Source organism: Lacerta agilis, chromosome 9 (assembly GCF_009819535.1).
Source record: "Lacerta agilis isolate rLacAgi1 chromosome 9, rLacAgi1.pri, whole genome shotgun sequence".
Lineage (NCBI taxonomy): Eukaryota > Metazoa > Chordata > Lepidosauria > Squamata > Lacertidae > Lacerta > Lacerta agilis.
The window spans coordinates 8,882,947-8,903,470 of NC_046320.1; the positions used below are offsets into that span (position 1 = coordinate 8,882,947).

The following is a 20,524-nucleotide window of genomic DNA, read 5'->3' on the forward strand; positions in this document are numbered from 1 at the left end:
AGAACTGAGTGCAGGGTGGGGCCCAAAGGTGGACAAACAACCCCAGAAGAAACACAGCATGCCCCCACCAGTTATTTAACAACCCCCCCACCTGTTATTTAGATGGGTTTGTGCTGTTTTTTCGCCTAAACTGGTTACCATTTGCCATGAATAGCATGTAATACAAACAATTCTTGCTTGTGTATTATACATTGCTGACTTGGCATCATTGCTGACGTGTGCCTATCTGCCCCCATATATTGTTGGAATCTGGTTATGGGAGCACACAAGTATATGATTTGAGCGCCAGGATTTTCAGTTTGAAATGAAAGACATTTTCTTTGTTGATTTTAATTTCATAAAATTGAAAAGTGCCCAGCAGATACACTTCTGATAAAAGAAGCTTCTGGGGGGAAATGTGATCATTGTGTAGGTCCCTGTAAGCATTGCCTTTAGTGACGGCAGAAGAATTAGCACATGTCATGTTATGACTCCACTAATAGCATTGGAGTAGCTCAAGATACTTTGGTGCTTATAATCTAGGTTACAGGAAAAAGTTTGATGATTTCAGCCGGAATAATAATCGAGGAATATTTTTAGAACTTGGAGCATTTTCCTTAATGTAAGCAGAGTTTAAGATAGCTACTTTATCCTCTTTTCTGGGGATTTAATTAAGGGAGGATAACAGAGGATCAGATCGGAGGGCAGAGTCAGTCATGCTTATGTTCAAATAAATCTAGAATAGCTCATACAAGCATAAAGTTGGAAAGGGCTTCATGGGTCATTTAGTTCTGTTTACTGCAACTTGAGTCATCATCCAATGTGCCTAATTATTGACTTATGTATGTGGGCCTCATAAGTGATGTTGGTGGTCGTCACTGGGCATCCTGGGGGTGGGGCAGAGTACCTGCAATTTACAGTGCTAGTGATGGCTTCAGAAAAGAGATGGCCTTGCTTCCTGATGTACTCCTGGCATCAGCATATGCTGCATATCCAACTCTTATCGCAGTCACGAAAAGCTGAGTGCGCTCTTAAATGACCCATTATCGTTTCCTGGCCCTTGTGCGCCATCTTTGTGTCTTCCTCAAATCACTCCTTAAAACACCCCCCCCCCAAAAAAAACCCCCACCTAACTGAAACAAAGCCTAAAAGGTAAAGGTACCCCTGACCGTTAGGACCAGTCATGGATGACTCTGGGGTTGCGGCGCTCATCTCGCTTTACTGGCTGAGGGAGCCAGCGTACAGCTTCCGGGTCATGTGGCCAGCATGACTAAGCCGCTTCTGGCAAACCAGAGCAGCGCACAGAAATGCCGTTTACCTTCCCGCCGGAGCAGTACCTATTTCTCTACTTGCACTTTGACGTGCTTTCGAACTGCTAGGTTGGCAGGAGCAGGGACCGAGCAACGGGAGCTCACCCCGTCGCGGGGATTCGAACCGCCGACCTTCTGATCGGCAAGCCCTAGGCTCTGTGGTTTAGACCACAGCGCCACCCGCATCCCTATGAAACAAAGCCTAAGTACATGCAACTACATTTAAGTCATCCCTGTATTTAAGCACTGGTAGCCATAGCTGAAAAGGAATTCCACAAAGGCCAATGAGTGGGCTGGTAGGAGAGGGAATTAGCACCTCGTCCGTCCCTCCTTTGCACCCATGATAGAAAACAAGTATGGTGCTATGGGGCCAGAAGGCATAGCCCACTGTTCCTCTTCTGCCATCCCCCGGGAGGCTAGTGAATTTCTTTGAAGGCTAGTAACTTTTGTGGGCTCTTGGTGAGAGGCTGATTTAGAGTAGGAAAAGGTGCAGAAGGGAACAACAAAAAAGGCAACAAAAGGTGGAAGCGTTTGGGTGTTTTTACTTTAATAAAAAGATGGTATAAGGGGAGATATAGCAAGGATATGTGAAATCAGTGGTTATTTGGAATATTAGAGAGGGCTTTTCCCTTCTCAGCTGCTCTGGAACATGGGGATTGCTCACTGGGTTCAGGACAGACAAAACCAAGTATTTGCACACCTTTAACCAATCTGCAATATTAAAAGCAACTCCAGGGGACATTTGGATTAGGGCTACAGAGAATGGAAATGGGCTTTTAGCCCTTTGCCTATGACATCTTCCCTATGGGAATCACACATCAAACTGCTAACTGCACCCATAGCAGTTTCCTCCAAGGGCTTGTAGTGGCTTCATTGGGATTATTAATAATGATATTTAATAATAATATTGATAGGAATTCTTCCACACCTTTCACCCTAAATATAAAAATGCAATTTTAAAATCAGCCTTTAAAAAAAAAATACCAGCAAGCAGAAGAATGGGGTGGGTCCCAAAATATGTGTCAAAGGCCACCTGGCACAAGGAGAAGATTTGGAGTGAGCCTCACTGAAGTCAAATAGACTTGCTTCTGAGTAGACATGGTTAGGGATACATTGTGAGTGTGAGATTGCATTGTTGCTGTTGTTATTTATTCAATTTTCTTTTTCTATTATTACATACATTTCATATCCATAACATTTATATCACATCACCTCATTCCCCCCCCCCTCCTGGGCTTCCCCCAACTTCCACTTCTGGTTTGTTTCCCTTTTATTACATGCTGCTGTTTCTTAAAAATCCACTATATCATTCCTTTATCATTTTATCTGCTCCTTTGTTAATAATAAAGATGTGAGTGTTTATTTAAATCCTGCCATCAAGTCGATAGTCTTCCTTTGTTTCTGCAAGTATATTATAAATGGTTCCCACTCTTTTTCAAAGTCACTGTTGTCCTTATCTCGAAGTCTGTCCATCATTTTAGCCAGTTCTGCAGAGCTCATCAATTTTTCTTGCCATTGCTCTTTGGTTGGCATTTCTCCAGTCTTCCACTTTTGTGCTATCAAAATTCTCGCCGCTGTAGTAGCGTACATAAATTATGTCCTCTTCTCTTTCGGCAGATCTTGACCTAAAATGGCACCCAGTTTGTTATTAACTCCTGGAGCAAGTAGCATAAAAACGTGTAACTTTTCATCCATCCTGTTATATTTAGTGTTTTGTTTCTATATATGGGAAGGACCTTTTAGCATTGTTAATGAAGAATGCTACAATTTATGAATGCTACATAATATCTGTGGACTTTTAGAATTATTTTTTAAAGATGTGGTTTAAGGGAATGGCATATGGAGTTGGTGTCTTTTAAGTGTGCAAAATGAGCTTCAGGGAGGACTGAAAAAACGCTATAGTGAAGAGCCTCCAAGCAAGCCCGAATATGAAGTGATGGTTTAAAGCTGGCTTCCAGGTCCTGGTTTGTTTGGAAGCTATTAGCTATCACTCCTGGTTCAAACATATTGCTGTATTAAGCTAAGATTTGATTGACTATGGCCACTATGGTGTGTGTGTATTTTTAAGTCATGCTTACTGCAAACAAGTTTGGTATGTTTTTATACATTTATAATCGGCTAATTCAGTACAGTCGTACCCTGGAAGTTGAATGGAATACGCTCCAGAAGTCCGTTCAACTTCCAAAGCGTTCGGAAACCACAGTGCGGCTTCTGGTTGGCTGCAGGAACACTCACTTCCGGGTTTCAGTCGTTTGGGAGCCAAAATGTTCAAGAACTAGGCTGTTCAAAAACCAAGGTACGGCTGTACATGGTATTTAAGGAGGTTGGTATTTAAGGTTGCAATCCTTAAGACTGGTTAGAGTTTTATTAGCTCATGGTTGGAAGACTGGAGAAGTACCAATGAAAGAACAATGGCAAGAAAAATTGATGAATTATGCAGAATTAGCAAAGTTAACAGGCAAACTACATGAAAAGGACAATAGTGACTTTAAAGGGAACCTTTCACAACTTGCAGAAACAACAAAAAGAGATGGACTCATTGACAGGTTTTGAATAAACATTCACAATTTCATTCAAGTAAAATATGAAGAAAGATAATGCAATAACACTTAAAGTTATTTAACATGCAGAAGATAACAAATACTGGTAATGTAACAAACCAGAAGGGGAAGATGAGGGAAGTCAACAGGGGGGAGGTGTAAAATGTAAAATTGGATACTTGTATTTGCAATTTGGTATAACAAAAGAAATCTAATAAAAAATGTATTTAAAAAGACTGGTTAGAGTTGTGCAGCAAGTGTGTCTTCCGGAATGTAGGCATAATTATTTTTTATCAACGAAGCAGGGATTTGGCCATCTCCAATGGCCTAACTGAACATCCCAACCTGCACTGTGGTAGGTTTTGTTAAGTTAGGCCGCTCAAGGGTCCCCAGTTCATGTTTGGAGCAAGCAACCTGATACTTAAAGGTAAAGGTAAAGGTACCCCTGACCATTAGGTCCAGTCACGGACGACTCTGGGGTTGCGGCACTCATATCACTTTATTGGCCGAGGGAGCCAGCGTCCAGCTTCCGGGTCATGTGGCCAGCATGACTAAGCCGCTTCTGGCAAACCAGAACAGCGCACGGAAACGCCGTTTACCTTCCCGCCAGAGTGGTACCTATTTATCTACTTGCACTTTGATGTGCTTTTGAACAGCTAGGTTGGCAGGAGCAGGGACCGAGCAACGGGAGCTCACCCCGTCACGGGGATTCGAACTGCTGACCTTCCAATCAGCAAGCCCAAGAGTATCAGTGGTTTAGTCCACAGCGCCACCCACATCCCTAACTTGACATTTACCCAACTTTAATTTTAGTCGTACGCAGAGAATATACACTTGGCTTCTTATGTGCCTGATATGCAGCATTATGAAAATGAAAAGATAGACAGACGTAAATTTGAGGGAAATAAACCGGTACACTTTACTGGTGGCAGCACATTGTGAAACTAGGAGTCTACTAAAAAAAGGCACTGTAATTAGGTCATCCCTGAACTGAAGCAGGGACTCGAAACTCTTAAGGTATTATCTTCCCTCTGAGCACTTTTCACAACTACATTCACTGACTGTATTTAGCATTTCATGTGCATTCTCATATGTTGCTCATTTTAAAAGTGTGCAGTGGACTCCTGCCGCCACAGAGATTACTTTACCAAATTATTTACTTTTCTGAAACTTGTTGCATATGGAGGAAAACCTGGGTGAAACAATAGATGGCCAAAAACCAGGTGAAACCAAAAAGCCTGCACTTGGTGTCAGGCCTATAAAATGATGCATATAACTTTCCTGATGCAGAAAAGAATATTGTATTGCAGGCACAGCCTCGCTTGTACGTAGACATTGTCTTGGCCACGACTGCAGCCTGGAGGCCAATATTATTCAGCAACCCTAGTCCCCACCCAGGTCTTTGAGTGGGAATACATTTGAATACATTGATCTGAAGAGAGAACACTGGAGATCTATTACGTGTTTGTCATATTTGCAAATGTTATATATTTACAAATATGTAGATGACGCAGAAAGCAAGCGGACACACAAACAGGCAGTGTTCGTCCTAAAGCAGTGTCGGGTCCCATATGCGACAGCACACTTTGAGCCTCCTCGAAGATGCATCTTGTCAGCTAGCTCCAGCAGCCCAAACTACTTTATTATCGTCATTTATTTATTTATTATGACCCTTTATATAATGCCATTCAACAATCTCCGTTAACAAAAAATAGTATAAATAAAATCAATAATTGTTTTAATAAAATAAAACTAATATGATTAATATATTAGCATGCCTTCATTCCTGATGGAATCCTTTTTCCCTAACCTTCATACACCAGGCACCTTAGCGTGAACCTTGAGCTCTTTGAAGAAAAGTCTTCAAGGACCAGAAATACCGCAATCAAAATTAATTTGTGAAAATGAGTACTCCTTGTACTCAGAATATGTTTCCTGGGTGATTTCTAAAAGGAGAAGAAATGTGTAACAACACAACGATAATCAGAAGTAGCATTGCAGTGAATGCAATGAACAAATCTATTGAATTAACGAGACACAATGTATCGTTTATTTGTATTTAAAATACAGAAGGAATTATATTTTGGAACCCGAAAGACTGCATAGCAAAAGTGTAATGCTTTTGTTATTATTCATTAATATTCTGCCAGCCCTCTCTCTTTCTTTGCACCAGTAAGCCAGACATTCTGAGCGTGTAATAAAATGCAGGTGACTCATTTAAAGTTTGTAGATCATGAGGTAGTTGGTGGCCTTCTCACTGCACCCAGCCTTAATGTATGTAACACAGTTCTCTGAAGCATTTTGGGACAGTTCAGTTTGAATAGGGTGTTGTTCAAGGTGTCATTTGTTTTGTTCCTGTGACATCACAAATATCTGGTTCACAAGAATCTTAAAAAATAATTCTTGTTAAAGAATGAATGCAAGCAAGCCAAACAAACAAACAAACAGCATTCATCTCCTTTTACATTATTTTCAAGGGGAAGGGCAAAAGTGATGAGTGAACCAATGTTTGATACTCTGATATGATATGTTCCAGGCAAGCTGGAATTATGCTGTAGGTGAAAATCCCATTGTGAGCACTTTTAAAATCCCGAATCACTATGGGTATATTTAGTAATCTGTCACTCCAAACATTAATCTGCGCCTGGGTTGCTGCTCGGGAAAGGAAAGTTTGCACAGGAAGTGAATTCATCTGAGGATAAGCAGCTTTTGTATTCTAAAAGCAACCTTTTTGGTTAGTCAAGTGCACCTTTAAGAGGGGAAAAACATCTATTAGTTACTAGAGGTTTGGGGAAATACTTAGCTAAAACATCAATGTATTCTCTTCCATGGTGAGTAAGTTTATCAAGAATATTATGATTGATGCTCTAATATCTCTAGAATGAAGAGGAGGGAGAAAGACAGACATCCTTCAGATTCCATTGAGTTTTGTTTATTATTATCAGATTGAGGACAACGCAGTTGTGAGCCCATGCGCTAACCCCCCGGCCCAGGAGCCAGCCCGTAAATAAGGAGACAAGACAACAAGTGTATGGGATTAAATTAGGCCACGGCTTTCTTCATTTCAGATGTAGGAAACCTTGGCTTAGGCATTGGGGGGCATCCCTCTCAGCCCCAGTTGGGTCTGAGGATGCGCAGTGCTGACAGGTGTTGTGAAGGGGACTGTAAAACGAGAATTTACACACCTGATGTAGGGAGTTTGACCTTACGCTGCCGCTCTGGGCCAGTGACTCCCGCAATCAACCCTTTAATGGGCCCAGCAAATGCGGCTGCATGGGGGTGCATTAACCATGCTACCCTCCATTCTGAAGATAGACTATAGGATTCCATCCAAGGGCTAAAAACCGCCCCAAAGTTGTGACAGTTGCTACGGGGAAAGCAAAACCTGCAGACCAGGGGAAAATTCCTTCCCGGCTCTGGGAAACAGCAACCATCGTGCGACCGTAGCAACACCCGTGGACCTGAAAAGGAAAAGGTTAGCCTGCAAGAAAACCACATTTAAAATTAGAGGGAGAGGTGGGTGGGTGACGCTCCAGAGACCGAATGGAGAGGTGGTTGGCTGGAGCCCAGCAGTACTTGGTCTTTGCTCCGCCGCACCCAGCTGGCCGCCAATTGGGTAGCTGGGGAAGGGATGGAGGTAGAGAGAAATGGGGGGAGGAAAGTATACCTGTCCTTAAAGCAAAGCAGAAGTATGCCGAGTCCTTGGGAGCCCAGGGTAAGGTCTGTCCTGTTGGAGCTATGGGAGCTAGGGTCTTCAACCAGGCACCTCTTGAGCAATGTGAACCATCAATCCCTGTGATTGCCAAGCAACCACAGTATGGTGAACTGTGGGGTCATCACCTTGGCCTCCAGCTCAGATTATTTTACTTGTTTGAAGGTAGCATACATCTGAAGATAGCTGGGAGGAGGAAAAGAAAGCCTGGAAGAACAGTGAAAAGAGAAGAAAAATCCTCCCAAGTACATCTCCCCCATGATGTTTTTCCGTATCTGTGACTTCCAATTGCAAGTGCTCTACATTTACAGATCGGTTCAAAGGGGCGAAAGAAAGCTTCGCCGAAGCCTTAGGTGGAGTTTGGACTTTTTTGGAGCTCAAGAACCTACTGAAGAAAGGATGCTGTACCTTAAAAAAAAAAAAAGCAGTTTTCGCTATACAATGGCAGCTCATACAGTTTCAGCTTCTCTAATGTCGGGAAAGGGGGTTGAGAGATTCAGATGAAAGAGTGTGTAGAAATGCAGATAGCTGTGATTATTGGGGTATTATATGCAGAGACAACATTGCCATAACACTAGAAGACTGATGGCTTTATTCTCCTCGGTGGTGTTCAAAAGCTTTTTGTAACATGAGCAGCACACAGCGGTACAAAGCAATTTCTCTGAAATAAATGCTGCTTAGTGGGAATTATTCGTCGCTGGATATTGTTGTGTGTGATTGAAATGTCACTCCCTGCCCCCTATATTTAACAACAGATTCAAGCCGATCTTTCCCAGTTCCAAACAGCAGTGGACTGAATAGAGCATACACAGCATGATATGCTAATAAATGTAATTGGTGATCTATTTACTGACCCATTTATTCCTAGTTTTTCTTAGTTGCCCTTCACCCTAAGGTCCCGGGGTGGGTTCTATGAAGTAAAACTCAACCACGAAATAATGCATAATGAACAAACCATAAAACCAGCAATAAAAGCATGAAGCATAAACTGTAACTGATAACACCGTTTACAGAGAGGTCAGTGAAAGACTCACACTACACTTTTAAAGGCCAGGGTACAGTGGTACCTTGGTTCTCAAACTTAATCCATTCCGGGAGTCTGTTCGACTCCTGAAGCCGTTCGAAAACCAAGGTGTAGCTTCCGATTGGCTGCCGGAACTTTCTATACTCAAGCGGAAGCCGCATTGGATGTTCAGCTTCCAAAAAACGTTCACAAACCGGAACACTTACTTCCGGGTTTGCGGTGTTCGGGAGCCGATTTGTTCGGCAACAAAGCCATTCGGGAACCACCATATATATATTAAAAAGGCAGTGCAGATGTTTCAGGTGTAATAGGAGTTTTTACAACCATAGCGGACTTCATTCTAGCTGCTTCATTCTGTACCATTTACAGCCCCCATGCTATTTATATGCCACTTACAATTGTAATCATCTCTAAGCTGCGTACAACAAACGTAACAAATACAGTAAGGATAAAATCAATTAAAAACTATCCATAAAATCATAAATGACTTAAAATGCCTGCTGAAATTACTGGTTTGTTTAGGGGAGTGGAAACCTGTTATGTTAATGAATGAATTGGCAAGGATGAATTTGGCATAGATGAATGGATAGATAGATAGATAGATAGATAGATAGATAGATAGATAGATAGATTGTGAGCAGCCTGCCTGAAGCACTGAAAACTGGGTAAGACTGATAAGTGAGTGCTTTATTTTGCCAGTCTGTCATTCAAATTGGAGCTGGGACTGAACTTGGCTGCCACCAGAGCCGTCTCATTCATAGGGGCAGGTGGCGCGGTGCACCAGGGCGCCAGGCCCCCCAGGGGCGCCCCCGCGAGCCCGCCGGCATACCGGGCGCCCCCTCCCCAACCTGCCCCCGCCCCTATGGGGCGGGGGATGAGGGGCCTGGCACTGCAAGCCAGCCACCCTCCGGAGCCCCAGCTGGAGCGCTGGGAAGGGCGCGCAAAGCCCCGCGCTGCTCCAGCGCCACGCCCCTCATCCCCCGCTCGCCCGCCTCCCTCCCGCGCTGGCCGCCCCTCGGGGGATGATGGACGTGGCGTTGGAGCGGCGCGGAGCTTTGCGCGCCCTTCCCAGCACTCCAGCTGGGGCTCCGGAGGGTGGCCGGCTTGCAGCGCCACGCCCCTCATCCCCCGCTCGCCCACCTCACTCCCGCGCTGGCCGCCCCTCGGGGGATGATGGACGTGGCGCTGGAGCAGCGTGGGGCTTTGCGCGCCCTTCCCAGCGCTCCAGCTGGGGCGCCGGAGGGTGGCCGGCTTGCAGCGCCACGCCCCCATCCCCCGCTCGCCCACCCCCCCTCCCGAGGGGCGGCCAGCGCGGGAGGGAGGTGGGCGGAGAGGCGGCCCACCGGGGGCGCCGAGGGATCGTCGCGCCAGGGCGCACGATCCCTTTGAGACGGCCCTGGCTGCCACTAGCTGTGTAGCCCTTTTGTGAGTTCTGTTTTTTGTGTTTCATCTCCTGTTGATCCTGAGAAAGGCTGTACTTTGATCCTTGCCTCTTAAGTGCAATGAGACAAACAGTGCAGTGTATAGGTTGGTGGGGTGGTGGGGGAAGTTGAACACAGGCAGCATAAGATAACTTTAAAGTGTGACCCCTGACCATTAGATCCAGTCACGGACAGCTCTGGGGTTGCGGCGCTCATCTCGCTTTACTGGCCGAGGGAGCCGGTGTACAGCTTCCAGGTCATGTGGCCAGCATGACTAAGCCGCTTCTTGCGAACCAGAGCAGCGCACGGAAACGCTGTTTACCTTCCCGACGGAGTGGTACCTATTCATCTACTTGCACGTTGATGTGCTTTCAAACTGCTAGGTGGGCAGGAGCTGGGACTGAGCAACGGGAGCTCACCCCGTCGCGGGGATTCGAACCGCCGACCTTCTGATCGGCAAGCCCTAGGCTCAGTGGTTTAACCCACAGTGCCACCTGCGTCTCATAACTTTACAGGATCTTAAAAGCAGTAGTGTTGAGATTGAGTGGCCAGAAGCAAATGTAGACAAGGACTTGTTCACTTTTAATAGAAGAGCAGGCATTGCAAGCTGCATCTGCTGAAATTCTCTCTTCTGCATCTGCTTTATTTTTTGCATCTGCTATATTGTCATCTCTGATACAGTCCCCGTGCAAACATGTACTGTAGGGCAGTCATACTTAGGATTTTCAGCGGCTCAACCAGCCCTGTAGCTGTGCTTCTTTTTAACAGCAGATGACCTTCCAGAATTAGGTGGAGAAACATTATCATTTGCTAATTGGTGCATATCACACTGCTGTTAAAGCTGCAACAGAAAGGGCCAGTATAAAAGGTGGTAAACTTGTAGGATTGTACTGCCAGTCTGAAAAAAAAACCTGTTATCTGTACACATTCTTATGTGACTTGAGACTTCAAAGATATTTGGCACATAATTCATTTTTTTACAAACAGGCTCCCATGCCCACTAACGTGCAGATTTCAGAATGCCTAATTAACATGATACAAAAATAACTTGTGGTCCATTTCTATTTTGGCAGCAGGAAAAGGACATTTAAGTATGTATTTTCCTCTGCAGAAGGCTGGCGTTTGAAAACCTCCCTTCTGGCACAGCTCTTTCTTGTTTTATTTTAGAGTGAGCTAATCCCACAGACTTCTTATCATGAAAAGTCAGTTTAGATTTGTATGTAATTCAACCAGGTTATCTGTCATTCAACCTAATTAGTTCATTCCATCTTAATTATGTGTCATTTCCTTTCCAAGCTCAGAAGCACCAGACCCTGGAAAGACAGAGGGTGTGCAGGAATTTTTAACATACATTCCACATATAAGAAACACTAACACACTCTATTTAAGCAGAGTTATTCTGCCTTTTAAGTGGTTTGCAGAATAAACACATGGGCAAAAGTGCCAATTCATAGCTGATCGCTGCTTTAAGCACCAGTATTTCCTTGCGTTGGCTTTAATTGAAGTTGGCAATGCCATGGCTCTTCCTCTGCAGGTGTGCCTGGAGCCATGCCCACAAATGATTTTCTTGCAGTGAGATCATTCTTCTTGCAGGAGGTTGGACTAGATGACCCTCAGGTTCCCTTCCAACTCTATAATTTTATGATTCTATGGTGACAGGTAATTGACAGGTGGGTAGCCCCATCCAGCCGTCAAAATCATCTGCAGGAGTGAAGATCTTGCCTTCTGCTTGATTCAGTTCTCAACTATTGTTTCAATCTATTTCAAGAGTACATGCTTAGCTTGGCCCACTATGAAGTCATAAGAAGAAACAAAGAATTTACCGCTTGCATTTCTGTCCAGATGAACCACTTAAGCTTAAGCTTAAGCTTGTTCAACCTCTTCCACTCCAAAACCTTCTCCAGATCATTGATTGTTGCTGGAATAACTCTGATTGTGGATTATTGGATTGTTCAAAACATTTTATCTTTATTTATTTATGATCATTGTTTCATTCTGATACACATTTGAGCTGAATTGCATATCTAGTTTTCTATTTTAGATCTCTCATTGTGAGTGATCCTGTTCTTGTTTAGTCGTTTAGTCGTGTCCGACTCTTCGTGACCCAATGGACCAAAGCACACCAGGCACTCCTGTCTTCCACTGCTTCCTGCAGTTTGGTCAAACTCATGTTGGTAGCTTGGAGAACACTATCCAGCCAGCTCATCCTCTGCCGTCCCCTTCTCCTTGTGCCCTCCATCTTTCCCAACATCAGGGTCTTTTCCAGGGAGTCTTTTCCAGTGAGTGATCCTAGAGTCTAGCAAAGGGTATTTGCTAAGGATTTTGTCAACCTAGGTAACTTTAACTTTCTCTTTCAGTAAAAACCTCCCATTCTTACAACATTTTGAAGTAGTTACCAGGAAAGACCGAATCGACTTTTATTGTGCTACAGTGATGTACCATAGTGGACAGTTTGACACACTACTCATAGCAAACTCAAGTCTGGTGCTAGGAATTCCCTCAGCAGGGCTACAGCCAATTCCAATGCATTAATGGTTATATGTGTATCGTACCTTAGTTTGCAAACTCAGGTTTGTCCCCAGCTTACATTTGCAAGAGTATACTTATAAAAAAAAATGTAGCATTGATAAATGATAAAGTATAATAGAAAATCTTTTAAAATGTTTATTAACCATAACTGCTGAGCTGCTGCTTGCCTTTGGAATGTCTCTTCTTCCTTGCTAACTGTAATAATATTAATGATGATGATGATGATGATGATGTATTATACACAACAGCACAAGGTTGAATTATTGGAGTGAGTGTTAAATTAAATATTGGTAAATGTCACAACAAGCATTTTGGCTCAACAAGTTATTCCCTGGAGCATAGAATTCAGATGGCTGCATTAAGCTGGCACTCACAGCTTTTAAGATTAGTGTTCTTTCCTGCATGAAACCACAGCGCTTTTTAAGTATACACAGTTGTCACAACCCTTGTTAACAAGCTCCGTTTCTTTGTTGCCTGCAGATACAGTAGCAGAAAGAAGTGCATTACGAGAACATGTGTATCCTAAACTACGGGAATTCTGCAGGGAAAACTACGGACTTGAATTTCAGGTAGCATTTTCCTCATTAAATATTTAAGTTGTGATGCACATGCAGAAAAAAATCTTTTAGATTGATGCTGACTGTGGACCTTAAAGTAACATTCTATGCAGAATTTGTTTTATAATTTTTTTTTAAAGGGGTGTGATCATTCCACACGTAGGTGTAGCTACACTTGTGGGAAAGATCAGCTTGGGCTCATTGCAACCCACTCTTCTCTCCTCCTCCCTGGCTTACCCTTGGCTACAGACATATCCTACTACGCTGGCTACTACTTCCATGAGGAGAGTGTCAAATGCCTCTATATACCTCCACCCATTCCTCTCCTCTTCTTTGCCTCCAGCCCAGTAATTTGAGGAGGCCTTGCAGAAGAGAAGGGGGGGGGCGAATGGATGAGCATGTACAAGACATGCACTGGACTCCTGTTGCAAGTAATGGCCAGCATGCTGTGGTCTGTGAGTGACTGAGAGCCAGATAGGTTAGCGTAATAATGAAGGCTCCTAAATCCATCACTTGCTTTGACCTGCATACATAGGTGTTGTCCGAAAGATGAGTTCCTGTGTCAAATCTAGGTGGGCACCATAGTTTTCCTGCCAGCTTCACCTTCACTCAACGGAGATCACAAGCTCATTTTCAACTCCCCTAGCACCCTTCAGACATTTGCCTTCAGACCAGAGCTCCCATCAGCCAAACCAGCCGGGACAATTGCTGGGGCTGATGAGACTTGTAGCTCCAAACATCTGGAAAGCACCAGGTTGGGGAAGTGATTCATGAGTTGGACACAACAGTGATACTGAATTTTGACCAAATGCATTTGACTTTTAGGTTTTCTACAATGGTTCACGGTTTAACATGATTACAAGATATCAAAAGATAATCTCTAAACAATAAGCAACTAGGAAGAAAAGTAAATGCATTAAAAAAAATGAAATAACTCCACCTGCCATGGCTAACACTAATCTAAATGAAATGTGTAGAAATCATGGTTTATAGACAGTGGATTAGTTGGGCTAGTTTTTTGGGGGGGATATTCCCATTGGCAGGGGAACCCACAATTTTCTCATTTGTAATAAGACACATATATGATGTACTCAATGGAAGGGCAATATCTGTTGCCATTATCTGGGACCTCTGTAGAATCATAGAATCATAGAGTTGGAAGAGACCACAAGGGCCATCCAGTCCAACCCCCTGCCAAGCAGGAAACACCATCAAAGCATTCCTGACAGATGGCTGTCAAGCCTCCGCTTAAAGACCTCCAAAGAAGGAGACTCCACCACACTCCTTGGTAGCAAATTCCACTGTCCAACAGCTCTTACTGTCAGGAAGTCTTCCTAATGTTTAGGTGGAATCTTCTTTCTTGTAGTTTGAATCCATTGCTCCATGTCCGCTTCTCTGGAGCAGCAGAAAACAACCTTTCTCCCTCCTCTATATGACATCCTTTTATATATTTGAACATGGCTATCATATCACCCCTTTACCTTCTCTTCTCCAGGCTAAACATACCCAGATCCCTAAGCCGTTCCTCATAAGGCATTGTTTCCAGGCCTTTGACCATTTTGGTTGCCCTCTTCTGGACACGTTCCAGCTTGTCAGTATCCTTCTTGCTCAGTTCTCACTGGGCCATTTTTGTTTTGCTCCATTACGTGTGCTATGTTTTGTTTTGTTTTCAAAGTATTCACTGACATCGGAAGTAACATTCCTGTGTGCCTTTGTACTTCTGCCAAACCTGGGCTTAGTGTAACAATGCTGATATCTTCATCTTGTTTCTCAGTGACCCTTTTTTGGCTACAATGCTGTCAACATTCACCAGCAGGTTACATTACTACAGGGAGTAATTCCAGTACCCGGGAAAAGTTATTTTGAAACCAATTTTTTAAAAAATCAGTTACTTTCTAATCCTCAGGTAAAAAGGCTGATTTTGATAATTTGTTACATATTGTAACTATATAAATTGTAACTCAATAAGGTAACATAAAGCATTATACAAATGCCTCGAAAATATATACAATATATCTTACCTTTAATGGACCTTTCGTGCGTACGATTTGCAGTAGTTCCTTGGCTGTCTATCGTCTCTACAGGCTTGGTATCTTATCTTGTCATCAGTTTGAAAACCCAGAACATTCAGCTGATCAGCCGTAAGGGGTAAATGATTTTGAATCAGATGCTTCTCAGCTCATGTTGGTCTTTCCTACAACATGAACGTCGCAGGGCTGTGACACAGAAGCATCAGCTTTGCATAATTTTTAACGAACGAGGAACACACGCACAAAATGGGACTAGGTTCTTATGTTGTACAACAGAATGTGTGCATACCTAATCAGGCATCAAAGTATTGCTGTTCAGTGGCCAAAAATACTGAATTGCAATGATGTGATTATGCCTGGCACATGGAAACCAGAACTGGGACAGTAGTATGCCAACTTATGCTGAAGGGCAGGCTTTTCGTTCGCAAGTTCCTCTCTTTTTAAAGGTCAACAAATTGCCTTTCAGTTGCACATTGTGTGAATACTGATATTAAGTAGCTGTTGCTTTGGGGATGATTTTTGTTGCTGTTGTTGTTACTTTACACCCTCCCTTCTAACTCGAAATAATAATAATAATAATAATAATAATAATAATAATAATAATAGTAGTAGTAGTAGTAGTAGTAGTAGTACCCCATCCCAGCCACTCTAGGCAGCTTCCAACAAAGATTAAAAATACATTAAAATGTCACACATTAAAAACTTCCCTAAATACAAGGGCTGCCTTCAGATGTCTTCTAAATGTCAGGTAGTTGTTTATTTCCTTGACATCTTATGGGAGGGCATTCCACGGGGCGGGCGCCACTACCAAGAAGGCCCTCTGCCTGGTTCCCTGTAGCTTGGCTTCTCACAGTGAGGGAACCGCCAGAAGGCCCTCAGCGCTGGAGCTCAGTGTCCGGGCAGAACAATGGGGGTGGAGACGCTCCTTCAGTTATGTAAAGGATTAGTGCAGTTACGTGTGTCGGATGCTATAAATTGCGGCATTTATACATGCCACCTATTTTTTCAGGTTCTTAGACATAGTTATGTTGTTGGATTCAGAAACATTAGCAAATTTGAATATTAAGAGGAAATCCAATCACCCATTACTGGAAGAAGTTCCCAATATATCAACAGTAAAAATCCAGAGGTTTGCTGCCTTCAAGGGCAAAAGGGAAAAATCTGCACTTTTGACTTACACATTTAGTACCTGTTTTCAGTGCCAGATGCCGGTGACAAGGAACAGGGCTTAGCTTTTATCACTGTGCCCTGTTTGGGAACTCCCAGAGGCATCTGGCTGGCTATTAACGGAAAACCAGAACACATGGCCCCTCAATCTGATCCAAGAAGAGAATTATTGTTTTTTTTAATATTGGTACCTTCATTGGCTTCCATACCGTAAGGTTTTATTTCCACAAGCCTTGACTAGATCCCTTATTTGGGGGATTAGCCTGCAAAATATGTTCAATAGAAAGGAAATCCTAAATAAATCCTAGCATTATTTCAATAGGTTCTACACTACATTAAGATACTGGTAATAGAGTTTCTTATCAGACATGCCATTAAAAAAAAAAAAAAAGTTAGTCCCCAACCTCTCACAATTCTCTGCTTTCCTTCTTTAAATTACACATCCTTGAGATAATTAAAAGAGCTATTTGATTCAAACCTTTCTGCATCCAAGAGTTAGCACATTGGCTGAAGCTTGTGATGCACAATAGATGCTGAAGAATACAATAGTAGGCCATATTCAGCCAGGAGCATCAGAAAAAAAATAATAGCAGTAGTGGGGGTGTAAATACAAACAAGAAAGATGTTCAAGTGCCTGTGCAGTTAAGAAGACCGTGATCTTTAGCAAAACTGTTCTGCAGTCCTTATGTTTTCCAGCCAGAACACACACATACCCAATGCAGAAGCTATCATTCTGGTGGTTGTATGCAAATCTTTGCAACTAATTCAAGGAGCAATCTGTGCACACTTGGTAGTATACAAGCCCCGCTATATTCCATGGCATGTCTTTCCAAATAAACTTGCATAGGATTACCCCTGTTGGTAACTAAAAATTATTTAACTACAATCAGGGGCGTAGCGAGGGGGCGGGGGGGGGGCAGGCCGCCCCGGGCAGTGCCCTGGGGTGGGGGTGACACTTGGGGTTAGGGGAACTGCCCCCCCCCACGCGATTGGCGGCACGCGGTGGCTGGCTGGCTTGCTTGCTTAGCCAGCTGCCGGCACCTACTTTCCTTTTTATTATTATTATTATTAAAGGGCTTTTCTCCTCGCTGCTGGGGCGGAGCTGCCGGGCGACCAGCGAGGAGGAGGGGTGTCATGCTTGTCACAAGGGTGACACCCCATCCTCACTGGCCTGCCCCGCCCCTCACGCCTGTGCGCGGCTCCGCCCGGCAGCGGGGAGAAAAGCCCTTTAAAAAAAAGAAAAGCCAAGGCAAGCATTGAGACCCAAAGTTGACAGGACTGCTGTAGCTCCTCAGCCAGTATAGGATTATGCCCTGGGACTCTATCACAACCCCTCCTCTTAATACTCCTGAGTTACTCAGTTCTCCTTCTCATTGTCTTGGTTTGTGTATATGAATTAAGCAACTGCATAAGCAGTGAAAGTTATGAGAGAACCTCCACTTTCTCTCCACACTGAGAAATAGCTTTTTGCCCTATTGTGTGGTACAAGAGAAAGCTAAGGTGTATTGGGGGGGGGGAAGCTTATTTCTGGTAAGGTCTCTGCTAGGGGCAGGACTGAGGCTGTAGGGCACAATTGGCTTATCCCTAAATTGTGGCCTACAGGCTCTTCAGCAGATTTTTCCAAATTTAAAAGGAGCTTCCCATGTAAATGCCACTTTGTCAAAGATGGCTTTGCTCCCTTCCTTGCATCCTCATTGTGCCACCCCGCAGAGCTTTCCTGGGTAGCGTGGGGCGTTTTACAGTCTGGCCCAGGGTAGTTAGCAGAACCAACAGAAGTTTTGCTGTAGCTTGTTTGCAAAGCATTTTGAGGATAAAACTGCTTGCATCCACAGGGACCTTGACTACACTATTACAGCAGATGAGTTTTGAGAGGTGTGCAGAGCACTGCCTAGTCCTGTTACGCCGGATGAGTTTCAGTTAGTAAGGCTTGAGGATGTGGACAAGGTGTTTGGATCATTCGGGACAACCACTTGTGCTCTGGGCCCTTGACACTCTTGGCTGATAAGAACTAGCAGGGTGGGGGCTGTTGGCAATTACTTTCTGGGCTCAGTTCAAAAGTTCTGGTTTTGACCTATAAAGCTGTAAATGGCACAGGGCTGCAATGCCTCAAGGACCATCTCTCTGCATATGAGACGACCCAAACCTTGCGATCATCCTCTGAGGCCCTTCTTTGTGTGCCTCCTCCATGAGAGATCTGGAAGATGGCAACGTGAGAATGGGCCCTTTTCTAAAGTGCCTCCCTGTTTGCTCCCCCCAGGGAAGCTTGCCTAGCCCCTTCATTACATATCTTTAGGTGCCAGGCAAAAATATTCCTCAACTCCCAGGCCTCTTTGTCTAATTAAACAATTGGGTCCTTTGAAACTGCAGGAAGTATTGTTTTTGTTTATTACTATGTGTAATTTTGCATTTTTATATTGTAAACACTGCCCTCAGATGAAGGGCAGTATAGGAATTTAATAAACAGTGATGGTGATGATGATTGTGAATTCATCTCATAATGTAGTTTTTCAAGGCTTTAAAGGATGCAGCCCTGTACTCTCTTACTTAAGGGTACATCCTGTGAACTTAACTTCTGAGTAAGCATGCATAGGACCGTACTGTTGTAAAGGTAAAGGGACCCCTGACCATTAGGTCCAGTCGGTGACGACTCTGGAGTTGCGGCACTCATCTCGCTCTATAGGCCGAGGGAGCCGGTGTTTGTCCACAAACAGCTTCCAGGTCATGTGGCCAGAATGACTAAGCCACTTCTGGGGAACCAGAGCAGCGCACGGAAACGCCGTTTACCTTCCCGCCAGAGCGGTACCTATTTATCTACTTGCACTTTGGCATGCTTTCGAACTGCTAGGTGGGCAGGAGCTGGGACCGAACAATGGGAGCTCACCCCGTCACGGGGATCCGAACCGCCGACCTTCTGATCGGCAAGCCCTAGGCTCAGTGGTTTAGACCACAGCGCCACCCTGAGTTGTACAAATGACAGAGTGGAGTTTCATTCCAGGCATCTGGAGCATATAGCAGAGCGAGAAGTTTGTAGAGTGCAGCTTTTCTCCTGTTATGACTCATTTCATAGCACATTGTTGGCACCAGACAAACGATGAGCTGAGAATAGCAGCTGCAACACCCCCTCTCAGATCGCTCCACATGCAGTCTACTTCTCTCCTGTGCCCACACCTTCCCTTGTTCCTCCTGTTGCACAGTCCTAGCCCCCACACCCCACAAATATCCCCCATACTTCATCATGGGGAAAGGTTTTGGGTTTTTTAGCTGATCTCCACGTTGGGGCCCTAATGCGTAAATTGGATGTAAGAATTTGCAGGCACAGGGGAAACGGTGCAATTCAGCAGCGGCAAATATAGGCAAAATATGCTGCCCAAAATTATTTCGCTAGTCTTTGCTCCTTTAAACACTGCAGTGTCCCTCTTTTTCATCTGAGCTAAATTATGAAGTGAAGTGATACCACACTGTCTCACTTAATCTCTTTAAATAAATATAACAACTCCCCCCCCCGCGCACAAACACACACGTACACTAACTTGCATCTTATTAACATTATTCAAATTAGATCTTTAGGCAAAATTGAATGTCTAAACAGCAAGCCATCTGTCATTTTATATTCACTGGGACTATTGCTTCCAAAACAACCAAATATTAAATTGGGGGAGGGGGCGGGGCGAAAATGGCATTATGGGGGTGGTTTGTCTTCTATGGAAGGTATAGTGGAGGTTTCAAACCTGGCCTCTTTTTATTTTCCTTTGCTTCTTTCATTTGTTTGTTCTTCCTTTTTAACTATTGAGCCACCCGCCAAAAGCGAGCGAGGCTGTTTCCATCTTCTCAAACTTCTCGCCTTAAATGTAGAGGCAGATGTGAGGCTGATCTTTCCCCAGAGTGATAGAATCCACACTCACACCTGCCCCCAAATTCTGGGCTTCACCTTCAGACCTAACCAACACTAGCTCTATGGTTCCACTCAATGAACCCACACCAAGATCAGGCCCCAGAAAACACCATTTATATATATATATCTATATATTTATTTCAAGACCTGAATGGCATATGCAATATGTCATACAAAATAACTTTTTTTTTTCTCATGGGCACTTGGGATACTGAGAAACTTTATCTTTTTTTCATTTAAAAAGATTCTAGCCCTCATAGTTATAAATGGTTCCTGGTGGCAAGCAACAGCTTCAGTCTCTAGGATTCTGGGAGGGGCCCCCCAAAGTGTTCTTGTTCTGTGCCGCTGGGGGGTCCCCTACAA

At 43.9% G+C, this 20,524-nt stretch overlaps 1 protein-coding gene across 1 annotated transcript in view; it reads left to right on the forward strand.

The window, feature by feature from the left end:
* NWD2 (NACHT and WD repeat domain containing 2) overlaps window positions 1–20,524 on the forward strand; it is a 58,090-nt gene that overhangs the window by 16,926 nt on the left and 20,640 nt on the right. The window contains exon 2 of the mRNA XM_033160144.1: window positions 12,996–13,084. Coding sequence (XP_033016035.1) covers window positions 12,996–13,084 — 89 coding nt within the window. The remainder of the gene's footprint in view (window positions 1–12,995; window positions 13,085–20,524) is intronic.